The 14503-nt window shown below is 42.6% G+C and overlaps 1 protein-coding gene across 1 annotated transcript in view; it reads left to right on the top strand.

Moving 5' to 3' along the window:
* The window catches only part of acoxl (acyl-CoA oxidase-like), a 47952-nt gene that overhangs the window by 14474 nt on the left and 18975 nt on the right, over window positions 1-14503 (top strand). The window contains exons 11-16 of the mRNA XM_029752471.1: window positions 3150-3266; window positions 4505-4658; window positions 7386-7475; window positions 8989-9098; window positions 10373-10484; window positions 10719-10806. Coding sequence (XP_029608331.1) covers window positions 3150-3266; window positions 4505-4658; window positions 7386-7475; window positions 8989-9098; window positions 10373-10484; window positions 10719-10806 — 671 coding nt within the window. The remainder of the gene's footprint in view (window positions 1-3149; window positions 3267-4504; window positions 4659-7385; window positions 7476-8988; window positions 9099-10372; window positions 10485-10718; window positions 10807-14503) is intronic.

The following is a 14503-nucleotide window of genomic DNA, read 5'->3' as shown; positions in this document are numbered from 1 at the left end:
AAGTGTTTTGTTGTTGTGCACTATCCTCAAACAATAGCATGGTATTTTTTTTCTGTAATAGTTACTGTAAATTGGACACCGCAGTTAGCTTAACAAGAATTTAAGCGTTCTGCCCATATATGACATGTCTATGTCGTGGAAAGTTAGCTGTTGTATACAATGTTTTCTAGTCACATTATCGCATATTGAGCAACAACCGTCTGTGTTTAGGGACACCGATCCCGTAGAGGTTTTTAATAGCTTTGGTAGGAGAAAACAGAGGATGGATCAACAACATTGTAATTACTCCACAATACTAACCTAACTGACAGACTGAAAAGAAGGAAGCCTGTACAGAATAAAAATATTCAAAACATGCATCCTCTTTGCAACAAGGCACTAAAGTAATACTGCAAAAAAATGTGGCAAAGCAATTCACTTTTTGTCCTGAATACAAATTGTTATGTTTGGGGCAAATCCAATGCAACAGTACCACTGGGCGGCAGGTAGCCTAGTGGTTAGAACGTTGGGCCAGTAACCGAAAGGTTGCTGGATCAAATCCCCGCATTAGCAAGGTAAAACTTGTTGTGCCCCTAAGCAAGGCAGTTAACCCACTGTTCCCCGGGCGCTGAAGACGTGGATGTCGATTTAAGGCAGCCCCCCCACACCTCTTTGATTCAGAGGGGTTGGGTTAAATGCGGAAGACACATTTTAAGTTGAAGGCATTCAGTTGTACAACTGACTAGGTATCCCCCTTTCCCCACTCTCCATATGTTCAAGGATAGTGGTGGCTGCATCATGTTATGGGTATGCTTGTAATTGTTAAGGACTGGGGAGTTTTTCAGGATAAGAAAGAATAGAAAATCATAGAGGAACGCCTGTTTCATAAACCTTTCATCAGGTCAATAACCTAAAACACAAGGCCAAATCTACACTGGAGTTGCTTACCAAGAAGACCGTGAATGTTCCTGAGTTACAGTTTTGTTACAGTTTTGACTTACATCTACTTGAAAATCTATGACAAGACCTGAAAATGCTCACACACGCCACACGCCTTTGACAACGCTTGAAGAATTTTGAAAAGAATAATGGGCAAATGTTGCACAATCCAGGTGTGGAAAGGTCTTAGAGACTTACTCGGCTCACAGTTGTAATCGCTGCCGAAGGTGTTTCAGGAGTGTGAATACTTATGTACATTTGATATTTCTGCATTTTCAATACATTTGCAAACATTTCTAAAAACTTGTTTTCACTTTGTCATTAGGGGGTATTGTTATGTATGTATGTATGTATGTATGTATGTATGTATGTATGTATGTATGTATGTATGTATGTATGTACAGTTGAAGTTGGAAGTTTACATACACCTTAGCCAAATACATTTAAACTCAGTTTTTCACAATTCCTGACATTTAATCCTAGTAAAAATTCACTGTCTTAGGTCAGTTAGGATCAGGATCAGTTAGGATTTTAAGAATGTGAAATGTCAGAATAATAGTAGGGAGTGATTTATTTCAGCTTTTATTTATTTCATCACATTCCCTGTGGGTCAGAAGTTTACATACATTCAATTAGTACTTGGTAGCATTGCCTTTAAATTGTTTAACTTGGGTCAAACGTTTCAGGTAGCCTTCCACAAGCTTCCCACAATAAGTTGGGTGAATTTTGGCCCATTCCTCCTGACAGCGCTGGTGTGACTGAGTCAGGTTTGTAGGCCTCCTTGCTTGCACACGCCTTTTCAGTTCTGCCCACAACTTTTCTATAGGATTGAGGTCAGGGCTTTGTGATGGCCACTCCAATACATTGACTTTGTTGTCCTTAAGCCGTTTTGCCACAACTTTGGAAGTATGCTTTTGGTTTTTGTCCATTTGGAAGACCCATATGCGACCAAGCTTTAACTTCCTGACTGATGTTTTGAGATGTTGCTTCAATATATCCACATAATTTTCCTTCGCCATCTATTTTCTGAAGTGCACCAGTCCCTCCTTCAGCAAAGCACCCCCACAACATGTTGCTGCCACCCCTGTGCTTCACGGTTGGGATGGTGTTCTTTGGCTTGCAAGCCTCCCCCTTTTTCCTCCAAACATAACGATGGTCATTATGGCCAAACAGTTCTATTTTTGTTTCATCAGACCAGAAGACATTTCTCCAAAAAGTTTCATCTTTGTCCCCATGTGCAGTTGCAAAACGTAGTCTGGCCTTTTTATGGCGGTTTTGGAGCAGTGGCTTCTTCCTTGCTGAGTGGCCTTTTCAGGTTATGTCGATATAGGACTCGTTTTACTGTGGATATAGATACTGTTGGACCTGTTTCCTCCAGCATCTTCACAAGGTCCTTTGCTGTTGTTCTGGGATTAATTTGCACTTTTCGCACCAAAGTACGTTAATCTCTAGGAGACAGAACGCGTCTCCTTCCTGAGCGGTATAACGGCTGCGTGGTCCCATGGTGTAAATACTTGCGTACTATTGTTTGTACAGATGAACGTGGTACCTTCAGGCGTTTGGAAATTGCTCACAAGGATGAACCAGCCTTGAAATACATCCACAGGTACACCTCCAATTGACTTAAATTATGTCAATTAGCCTATCAGAAGCTTCTAAAGCCATGACATCGTTTTCTGGAATTTTCCAAGCTGTTTAAAGGCACAGTCGACTTAGTGTATGTAAACTTCTGACCCACTGGAATTGTGATACAGTGAATTAGAAGTGAAATAATCTGTCTGTAAACAATTGTTGGAAAAATTACTTGTCATGCACAAAGTAGATGTCCTAACCGATTTGCCAAAACAATAGTTTGTTAACAAGAAATTTGTGGAGTTGTTAAAAAGCGACTTTTAATGACTCCAACTTAAGTGTATATAAACTTCCGACCTAAACTGTATGTAATGTAATGTATGTAGATGGGTGAGGAAAAAAAACTTTGCAATAATTTTTTTATTTAGGCTATAACACAACTAAATGTGGAATATGTCAATGTGTTATAAATACTTTCTGAATGCACTGTACATATTCACAGTACAACAAATGCGCACACACACGCAAGTATACACATACACACACACACAAAATGTAAGTCTCTTTCACGCTCTACTCTCTCCCCTTCTCACACACATTTTCCTCCCTCCCTCTCTTTCCCTCCTCTCTCTCTTTCCCTCCTCTCTCTCTCCCTCCAGTCGGCGTCAGTTTGGGCCTAAGGACCAGCAAGAGGTGAAGATCATTGAGCACCAGACCCAGTACCTCAGACTGATGCCTCACCTGGCTGCAGCTCTGGCTCTCACCTTCACCACCAGGTAATGTTAGCACTTCCTCTAGAGTGTAAAGGGAAGGAATCGCTGCTGCTACCTTGCTTGACACCCTGCGGGACGGTTGAGCTAACATAGGCTAATGCGATTAGCATGAGGTTGTAAGTAACAAGGACATTTCCCAGGACATAGACATATCTGAGATTGGCAGAAAGCTTAAATTCTTGTTAATCTAACTTCAGTGTCAATTTACAGTAGCTATTACAGTGAAAGAATACCATGCTATTGTTTGAGGAGAGTGCACAGTTTTGAACATGAAAAGTTAGGCACATTTGGGCAGTTTTGATACATTTTGAACAGAAATGCAATGGTTCATTGGATCAGTTTGAAACTTTTGCACATACACTGCTGCCACCTAGTGAACAAAATCTAAATTGCATCTGGGCTGGAATAATACATTATGGCTTTTCTCTTGCATTTCAAAGATGATGGTACAAAAAAAATGTATAAATGTTTTTTTTTCTTTGTATTATATTTTACCAGATCTATTGTGTTATATTCTCCTACATTCCTTTCCCATTTCCACAAACTTCAAAGTGTTTCCTTTCAAATGGTACCAAGAATATGCATATCCTTGCTTCAAGGCCTGAGTTACAGGCAGTTAGATTTGGGTATGTCATTTTAGGCGAAAATTGAAAAGAAAGGGGCCGATCATTAAGTGGTTTTAAATAAAGATGCTTCTTTATTGCAAAAAATAAAACCTATGTGTTTCGGCTTATGGGCTTCTTCAGGTTTTTTTGCTCTACACACATCAATATCAGAGAGAACTGTAGTCAAACACCACTTGAAACTGCCTCTACTCTCAGGGCCCTACGCTGGGATATATAAAGGGAAACACTACTCTTAAACAGTGTTATTTCCCCCACATACTGATGGGTTTGATGTTACTGACATAGTGGTGAAAAGAGCAGTTGTATCTAATGCCAGTAAATGACAGTCTTGTCACTAGAATGATGCATTGTAGTGTCAGTGTTCTGTCTGTTAGTGTTTTGTCTGTACAGAACAGTTGTCTCTGTTATTTGGAAAATGAACAAAATTAACATCAATGTTGTACAGCATTACTATAAATCACAGAGATTCTCTCCTTTTTTCTTTCGAAGGTATGTCCCTCACAATTATATAGTATTATAATTATAGAACATGATACTAGGAATGTGTTCTAATTTCTTATGTTATGTGTCCATTGTGTGTGTGTGTGTGTGTGTGTGTGTGTGTGTGTGTTTCAGGTTTGCAGCATGTATGATGGACCATGCTCTGTGCAAAGGAGAGGTTCTACAGAACAATAGTTCTCTCCAGGCTCTGGTTGCTGGACTCAAAGCCTACAGTACCTGGGAGAACCTCGCCTGCCTTCAAGAGTGCCGCGAGTGCACCGGGGGCATGGTGTGTGTGTGTGTGTGTGTGCGCATTTGCTTGTGTGTGTGGGTGTGCATGCCTGCGTGCATACATGTGTATGTGACGCACATTATTCCAATCCTATTTAAAATACCACTACTCCCCAGTCATCTGCTAACCATGTTTCTTTCATTTAAAGACCCAGGTCCATTGTCTAGTTCTGGATCTTGTTTTTGGATGCCACTGTGACCATGTCCATGTAGAGTGCATAGGGTTCTTGGAGGTCATTTCTGTCTACTCATTCAGTTAACGCAGTACTGCTGTTGTAGGGGATAGTTTCATTGTAATAAGTCCCTAATGCTGTGATGAATAGGTTTGAGTGTTTCTCGTTGAGGTGATCTAAGGGCAACTTGGGAAACCACAACGCTGCGCCTTGTCATGTGGGAGTGCTCGCATCTCTTGAGTGTCTGATCCTACACAGACCGCACTTTGTAGTGACACTGTCTGACTTTTACCTGTTTATTTCACTGCTTTCAAAAGTGAAGCTGTTTTGAAATAGTTTTTTATTATTATTTATGAAACAATTAACATGTTTGAGTCTCCATTTCTCAAGTCATAATGTTCTTTAGATATTGTAAGAATAATTTCTGAGTAGTTTATTATTATTCTTTTCAACGCGACTCCTCCTACACCGTTTAAACTAGAAACGCTGTTTTAACTTTAAAATGTGTAGACTGGTCTGGAATAGTGTGCTTGCATACAACGTTTTGATATCTTTTACACTTTGTCCTTTTTTTTGTCATCCATCCACTTTCATGGGATTTCCTGAGCATTTTTAAGGTCCCATTGTGACATCACCACTCCCAACATTCTATTCTATTCACTGTAAACAATGTCACTTTTGACACATCAGCTACTTTGACCACTTTCCCAACAACTTAGACAAAAAGTTAGGGCGTGTGAAATCTTCCTCTCTGCTGTTCAAATCTGAAATCAGAACTGAATGATCTGGTACCAATCAAACGTTACAGCTCTTTAAGTAACCTCATCAACAACATTTCCTCTAACATTTTATTAACTGACATTTTTTACCACTTTCCCAATAAGTTAGACAAAAAGTTGGGGGGTAAGACATTTTCGTCTACTTCTCTGTTATTCAAATCTGAAGTAGGAACAAATATGTCTCCTACCGATCAAACGTTACAGCTGTTTTAGTAACTGCATTAGCAAACCAAATATCCAACTTTGTACAAACAACTGAATTTTTTACCACCTTCCCAGCACTTTAGACAACTTAGAGACTGTGACATCTTGGTCTATTTCTCTGCTATTCAAATCTGGAATCAGAACAGAATAATCTTCTACCAATAAAACACGATAGCTTTTTTAGTAACGTCATCAACTACTTTTTGTCTCAACTTCTACAAACAACAGAATATTTGACCACTTTTTGACCAACAGAATTATCTACTACCAATCAAGAGGTACTGCTGTTTTAGCTAAATGAGCTGATGTTGTTACTAACGTCACACTGTTGAATTAACTGCCATGGAACTTTTCAGAACTTTCAAATTTAACAATGGGGGAGCACATAAGACTTACTATGCCACACAGCTCACTCCAACCCACTGAACTAACCTACCACTGTTTGTCTACATGTAGTTATCGTTTACCTTTAGTACTTGTCTGTAGGCTGCCTTGCACAGTACTAAACCCTCATCCAGCTGGCGGCGCTGAAGTGCAATTCTGTGCTCACCACCCTCAAGAACCAAGGAATTTTCTAAAATTCCTTGACTAGGACACGGAAGTAGGATTGGAGACGCCTTTGTTTTGATTTCAAACATTCTTTGTGTGGTGTAAAGCAAGACATACTGACTTGCACAACACATTCACAACTCTCATTCGACCGAAAATGTCCATTCATCCATATTCCATAACTTCCTTTATCTTTGCATTTATCCCATCATTCCTCCATCCATTAGATCTTTAATTCTGTGTCCTTACTTTATGTATCTATCCATTTATTTATACATCCTATTTATTGAGCGATCCAGTCATAACTTTCTTTTAACAGCTTTATAATTTGGTTATGAAATAAATGTATGGTTGAAGGGAGGTTACTATAGCAACAAACAAAAAAAGTCTAAACTTCTTCCACTAGAGGCACCATCTTATTTCTCTCCCCAATAATAGCCAAAAACCTTTCTAATTCCTTATGAGTAATTATTACAGTTGTTATATACTGTGGTTTTCTAGTAAGAATGTGCATAAAAGTGTAGTAGTCTCATTTGTGATGAAATATGTGATCCAACTGCCCCACACTCCAAAGTAATACGGTTGATTAAAGTAGTGTATCAAAGTAATCAGACCAGATATTTTAATATATTTCACTTTGACAATATTTCACTGCTTCACTTAAGTAATACATTTTAAACTTCTTCCACTACCAGAAAATACTTTCAAAGAGCTGAAGCAAGTCACACACTTTTTCTTCATGTAAAATGACCAACTAGTGTTGATCTATTATTTCATTGGTCGACATATTAGTTGACAATCTTGCTGGTCCCTGTACCATGATTTGTGGAATTGGGTGTTCTAGTGCTGCATTGGAATGGAAGCCTACATAATCTGTGGCATTTTAGGACCAGGGTTGTTGACCTTTCATTTAATTACGTACATGAATTGAACATGTGAAACCCATCACTACTGAATATAAATTAGGTGTGTCTTTAAATCGGTGGATGACATGTTTCTCTGGGTTCTGACCTTTGTTAGGGTTTTATGATGGAGAACCGAATCCCTGCTCTGAAGTGTGACTCTGATGTCTTTGTCACGTTTGAAGGGGACAACGTCGTCATGTTACAGGTAAAAGAACCAAAGAGGGCAAAGTCCTCTTCAGTATTTTACTCACACCTTCTCTAAAACTTTAAGTGCTATATTATGTTGTTTTGCTGTTCATCACACTTTTGATGTGAAATGTTTTAAACTGGTAATGTGATTTTCACATTTTACTGTATACTAACCATGGCTCCTAGACAGACAAGTTGATAGAGCTCACAGAGTCTGCCTTTGGTTCTCAAAACAGTCAGATGAACCTTACAGTTTTGTCAAAAACTATATACTGACATTTTCTAGAGTGGAGCCCCTGCAACTTGATAAAGGAATTGTGCTTTGAGAGAATTTCATTAGTATGTATTGTCACACAATTGGATATTATTATTTTTGGCTTATTGGGGATGAGGGGAATTTCTCCTTGTTTGCGAGTGTAGAGTGGAACTACAAAGCAAGTGATGAGCGTACTACACACACACACGACTCTCTGAACTCTGAGATAATTGGAACAAAGTAACCATTCAGATACATTGCTGTTGAGGGAGACTCAGAAATCAGAACAGCTCATCATAAACTAAAATTATTCGCAGACCCTGGGAAGTATTCATAAACCAAGTGGATAGTGAAATCATTGTCCCAGTTTGATTTAATTATGGAGGATGATATGTCTGTAGACAGGTGGTTAATTTGGTTGACAGAATGTATTTACAAGGGTGTGACTGAACATGAAGGTGGTTTAGTGTCAGACCAACTGTGCAATCATATGTTCTTATCCTTTCGATATTGTTGTACAGTATAGTCACTATTTTATTTTGCTTCATATACATCAAAGGTAAGATTATAGGATGTAGTGCAAAGTGAAGTATGAAAAACGTTGCAGTGGGAAGGATCGGAGTGGGAACTAGAAGTCAAACACAGTGCCAAGTCAAACATAATGACATTTTTATGGCAACTAAGGTGTCTGTCTGTCTGGACTACAGTCACAAAGAGAGAGGAGGCTCTGCCTGCTGAACTCAACTCAACCCTCCACCACCAGTATCCCCACTGCACCCCTAATGAAGATGACAGTCCCCAACCACATGAATGAGTTTACTACTGACCTGAAGCATGAAGAAGACCACAGCTGACCCAAACTGACATTTTACCCAAATTGAAACATGAATGGTGTGCCAGATTGAATAGAATCTCTTTTACGGTTCCAAAAGTAGATTTGCCCATTTATGACATTGCGGGTGTTTCATCTATCATGAGATGGCAATTAACATCCAGCTCTACATTGAAAGACTGGTTATGCTACTGTATGAGCGGTTAAAATATGTCTTGGTGCTAGCTATAAACCGCTTCAGTTCAGTTTAGCTTCCCCCAGCCTTGTTTTTCACAATGAATGTTGACAAGCAGAATATCTATACATTTATCCAATTTAATCCTGATCATCCACCGTTGTCCCCATTCTAAAATACATGTAACTATACTAGTACAACAGAGGTTTGCATGTTTGACAACTCAGCATTCAAGCACTCAACCTTTGACCTCTGACCTGTCCCAGGTGGTGGTAAAGGAGCTCATGACCCAGTTCACCAGGCAGCTGGGAAACAGTGTGGTGGGCGGACTCATCAGAACCTGGACGAGCTCAGTGTCTGACAGGCTCAGAACCAGGTCAGAGAACGCCACAAGGTCATTAGAGGGTCATATATTGAAGGTGGCAGGTATCCTAGCGGTTAAAGCGTTGGGCCAGGTAATGAAAAGTCGCAGGTTCAAATACCCAAGCTGACAAGGTGAAAAATCTATCGATTTGCACTTAAGCAAGGAACTTAACTCTCATTTTCTCCAGGGGCGCTGTACTACTATGGCTGATCCTATAAAACAACACATTTCACTGTACCTATCCGGTGTATGCGACAAAACCATTTTTATTTTATTTTTATTAGCTACACTTTAGGAGATGGGTTCAAAATGTATACAGTACACTGCTTTCTATGCCACTGTCTTCTATTCTTTGTGCGTCAAATAAGTACATTCACGTGAGCTATTTCTTGCTCATGGGGACCGTTTTAGACTCGCTAAACACCCATAAACTTCTAGAATTTAGCATTCAAAATATAATGCTGAGTCTTCTATACAACAGAAAAACCCAGACATTTGTCCACACTCTCAACTCCTCTCAAATACCTCATTTATTCACATATTTTTTTGTATATTCTCATATTTCCTAGTAGGGGAAACCACATCTCTTTTCTCACAAGCTATCACACAAACACTTTCATCTTATTGTGAAGTGGAACATTAAGATATATGTTCTTTTAAGATGCTACAGTTTCCCAGAATAGAGTCCCCCTTTCATTTTACACACTGCTACTATGGTAGTGTGGTTTTCCACTATCTGGTGAGATGGCTTCACACTAGGTGTCATGTCCGTTTAGTGTGTACAACTTTTACACAATCCTTGTGCTTGGCTGGTTATGAGACCATCTTGAAAGTTATTAGAAGTCATTAATGAAAGAACCTTAACAATGTGGTCAAACGCCGCTGAAAGTTATAGCAAGAGACCTTTCAGGAGTTAAATCAAACAGGTCACTTGGGTGGATGGGGTGGGTTTCATTTAGGGTTTATTTTCTAATTAGTTTTTTGCTTTGTTTTTACTGAACATCATGTGAAAATGTGTTGGACGTGCACTGACGATGCAATTATTATTTGTCCAATGCTGTTTATTCTGCCTATTTGCTTGAACATACTGTACAAAGAAAACAATTTATCTAAAAAGTCCTTAATGAGAGAATAGTCTTGCTTGTACCCACTTGTGGAAGTGTGTGTGTGAGTGCTTTAGTACACTAAAATAGTAGACTAACTGCCCCCATTTCTCATGTCTATAGAATTGTGCAATGATAGAATTTGTTCAGGTTGATAATGTTGTTCATGTCCATCTTCGGTAGTTTCCTTGGCTTCAATGTGGATACGGTGGGGGACCTGAGTTTCCTGCTGAAAGCAGTGTCCTATAGAGAGAGGGTTCTACAGCGCAGCCTAGCAACCAGACTCTACAACAAGGTCAGTACATCACCCAGTCCATCTCATCTAAAGCCATTGACTACAATAAGAGAAGTCCAACAACAGAAATGTTGAAGGCATGAATTTACTATTTAGCACCAGTTTGTCAAACGTCTGTTTGATGTTGATACAGCTAGGTGTAAATTGATTCACAGTTGATTTTGGAAAGGTTTGATCAAGACTTTATGAACTTTTAATGAAGCCTTGTATTGCTCTGTCCATTGTCTCCTGCAGGTAGAGAAGAAAAGAGAGGAGTTCTTTGATGCCTGGAACTCCTGTCTTCATCATGTGACCAGCCTGGCCTTAGCACACATACACAGAGGTGGGTAGACTACAGTCTAACCTGGTCCTGGAGAGTTACAGGTGGGTAGACTACAGCCTACCCTGGTCCTGGAGAGTTACAGGTGGGTAGACTACAGCCTACCCTGGTCCTGGAGAGTTACAGGTGGGTAGACTACAGCCTACCCTGGTCCTGGAGAGTTACAGGTGGGTAGACTACAGCCTACCCTGGTCCTGGAGAGTTACAGGTGGGTAGACTACAGCCTACCCTGGTCCTGGAGAGTTACAGGTGGGTAGACTACAGCCTACCCTGGTCCTGGAGAGTTACAGGTGGGTAGACTACAGCCTACCCTGGTCCTGGAGAGTTACAGGTGGGTAGACTACAGCCTACCCTGGTCCTGGAGAGTTACAGGTGTGTAGACTACAGCCTACCCTGGTCCTGGAGAGTTACAGGTGTGTAGACTACAGCCTACCCTGGTCCTGGAGAGTTACAGGTGGGTAGACTACAGCCTACCCTGGTCCTGGAGAGTTACAGGTGGGTAGACTACAGCCTACCCTGGTCCTGGAGAGTTACAGGTTTGTAGACTACAGCCTACCCTGGTCCTGGAGAGTTACAGGTTTGTAGACTACAGCCTACCCTGGTCCTGGAGAGTTACAGGTGGGTAGACTACAGCCTACCCTGGTCCTGGAGAGTTACAGGTGGGTAGACTACAGCCTACCCTGGTATTGGAGAGTTACAGGTGGGTAGACTACAGCCTACCCTGGTCCTGGAGAGTTACAGGTGGGTAGACTACAGCCTACCCTGGTATTGGAGAGTTACAGGTAGGTAGACTACAGCCTACCCTGGTCCTGGAGAGTTACAGGTGGGTAGACTACAGCCTACCCTGGTCCTGGAGAGTTACAGGTGGGTAGACTACAGCCTACCCTGGTCCTGGAGAGTTACAGGTGGGTAGACTACAGCCTACCCTGGTATTGGAGAGTTACAGGTGGGTAGACTACAGCCTACCCTGGTCCTGGAGAGTTACAGGTGGGTAGACTACAGCCTACCCTGGTATTGGAGAGTTACAGGTGGGTAGACTACAGCCTACCCTGGTCCTGGAGAGTTACAGGTGTGTAGACTACAGCCTACCCTGGTCCTGGAGAGTTACAGGTGTGTAGACTACAGCCTACCCTGGTCCTGGAGAGTTACAGGTGGGTAGACTACAGCCTACCCTGGTCCTGGAGAGTTACAGGTGGGTAGACTACAGCCTACCCTGGTCCTGGAGAGTTACAGGTTTGTAGACTACAGCCTACCCTGGTCCTGGAGAGTTACAGGTTTGTAGACTACAGCCTACCCTGGTCCTGGAGAGTTACAGGTGGGTAGACTACAGCCTACCCTGGTCCTGGAGAGTTACAGGTGGGTAGACTGCAGCCTACCCTGGTATTGGAGAGTTACAGGTGGGTAGACTACAGCCTACCCTGGTCCTGGAGAGTTACAGGTGGGTAGACTACAGCCTACCCTGGTCCTGGAGAGTTACAGGTGGGTAGACTACAGCCTACCCTGGTCCTGGAGAGTTACAGGTGGGTAGACTACAGCCTACCCTGGTATTGGAGAGTTACAGGTGGGTAGACTACAGCCTACCCTGGTCCTGGAGAGTTACAGGTGGGTAGACTACAGCCTACCCTGGTATTGGAGAGTTACAGGTAGGTAGACTACAGCCTACCCTGGTCCTGGAGAGTTACAGGTGGGTAGACTACAGCCTACCCTGGTCCTGGAGAGTTACAGGTGGGTAGACTACAGCCTACCCTGGTCCTGGAGAGTTACAGGTGGGTAGACTACAGCCTACCCTGGTATTGGAGAGTTACAGGTGGGTAGACTACAGCCTACCCTGGTCCTGGAGAGTTACAGGTGGGTAGACTACAGCCTACCCTGGTATTGGAGAGTTACAGGTGGGTAGACTACAGCCTACCCTGGTCCTGGAGAGTTACAGGTGTGTAGACTACAGCCTACCCTGGTCCTGGAGAGTTACAGGTGTGTAGACTACAGCCTACCCTGGTCCTGGAGAGTTACAGGTGGGTAGACTACAGCCTACCCTGGTATTGGAGAGTTACAGGTGTGTAGACTACAGCCTACCCTGGTCCTGGAGAGTTACAGGTGGGTAGACTACAGCCTACCCTGGTATTGGAGAGTTACAGGTGGGTAGACTACAGCCTACCCTGGTCCTGGAGAGTTACAGGTGGGTAGACTACAGCCTACCCTGGTATTGGAGAGTTACAGGTGGGTAGACTACAGCCTACCCTGGTCCTGGAGAGTTACAGGTGTGTAGACTACAGCCTACCCTGGTCCTGGAGAGTTACAGGTGTGTAGACTACAGCCTACCCTGGTCCTGGAGAGTTACAGGTGGGTAGACTACAGCCTACCCTGGTCCTGGAGAGTTACAGGTGGGTAGACTACAGCCTACCCTGGTCCTGGAGAGTTACAGGTTTGTAGACTACAGCCTACCCTGGTCCTGGAGAGTTACAGGTGGGTAGACTACAGCCTACCCTGGTCCTGGAGAGTTACAGGTGGGTAGACTACAGCCTACCCTGGTCCTGGAGAGTTACAGGTGGGTAGACTACAGCCTACCCTGGTCCTGGAGAGTTACAGGTGGGTAGACTACAGCCTACCCTAGTATTGGAGAGTTACAGGTGGGTAGACTACAGCCTACCCTGGTCCTGGAGAGTTACAGGTGGGTAGACTACAGCCCACCCTGGTCCTGGAGAGTTACAGGTGGGTAGACTACAGCCTACCCTAGTATTGGAGAGTTACAGGTGGGTAGACTACAGCCTACCCTGGTCCTGGAGAGTTACAGGTGGGTAGACTACAGCCTACCCTAGTATTGGAGAGTTACAGGTGGGTAGACTACAGCCTACCCTGGTCCTGGAGAGTTACAGGGTGACTGTGCAGGCTTTTTCCTCCGGCCTAGCATTAACATATGATTCAACCTGCGCATCGAGACTAGTTGATTAGCATTTCGCTGCACCCGCAATAACATCTGCTAAACACGTGTATGTGACAAATACGATTTGATTTGATTAGTTGAATCATATGTGAATTTTTGTAACTCCTAGGCGTTAAGTAGATGAACGCATATAGTGGTCATTACGTATGAAAAGTAAGATAGCAGAATCTGTATTTGTGTACTAAAACTGTGTGCATAAGTGTAGGGGCTTGTGTGTTTGTGTTTTGAACCAGTGGGTCTATGTAAAGACACCACTGTCTCTTAAAGACCATAACCTTTCCCTTCTCTCACTTTCATCCCACACACACAAACTCACAGGCACACACACAGGCACACACAAACATAAGCACTCACAGGCACACACACAAGCACACACAAACCTACAGGAACACACACAAACTCACAGGCACACACACAAACTCACAGGCACACACAAACTTACAGGCACACACAAACTTACAGGCACACACAAACTCACAGGCACACACACACACACACACACACAAGCAAACACAAACTTCCAGGCACACACACAGGCACACACAAACATAAACACTCACAAACTCACAGGCACACACACAAACTCACAGGCACACACAAACTTACAGGCACACACAAACTCACAGGCACACACACACACACACACACACACACACGCAAACACAAACTCCCAGGCACACACAAACTCACAGGCACACACATCGGCACACTCACAGGCACACACACACACACACACACACACACACACACACACACACA

Source organism: Salmo trutta, chromosome 5 (assembly GCF_901001165.1).
Source record: "Salmo trutta chromosome 5, fSalTru1.1, whole genome shotgun sequence".
Classification (NCBI taxonomy): Eukaryota; Metazoa; Chordata; class Actinopteri; order Salmoniformes; family Salmonidae; genus Salmo; species Salmo trutta.
Note: the sequence above shows the minus strand (reverse complement) of the source record. Positions and strands in the feature narration are given on the sequence as shown.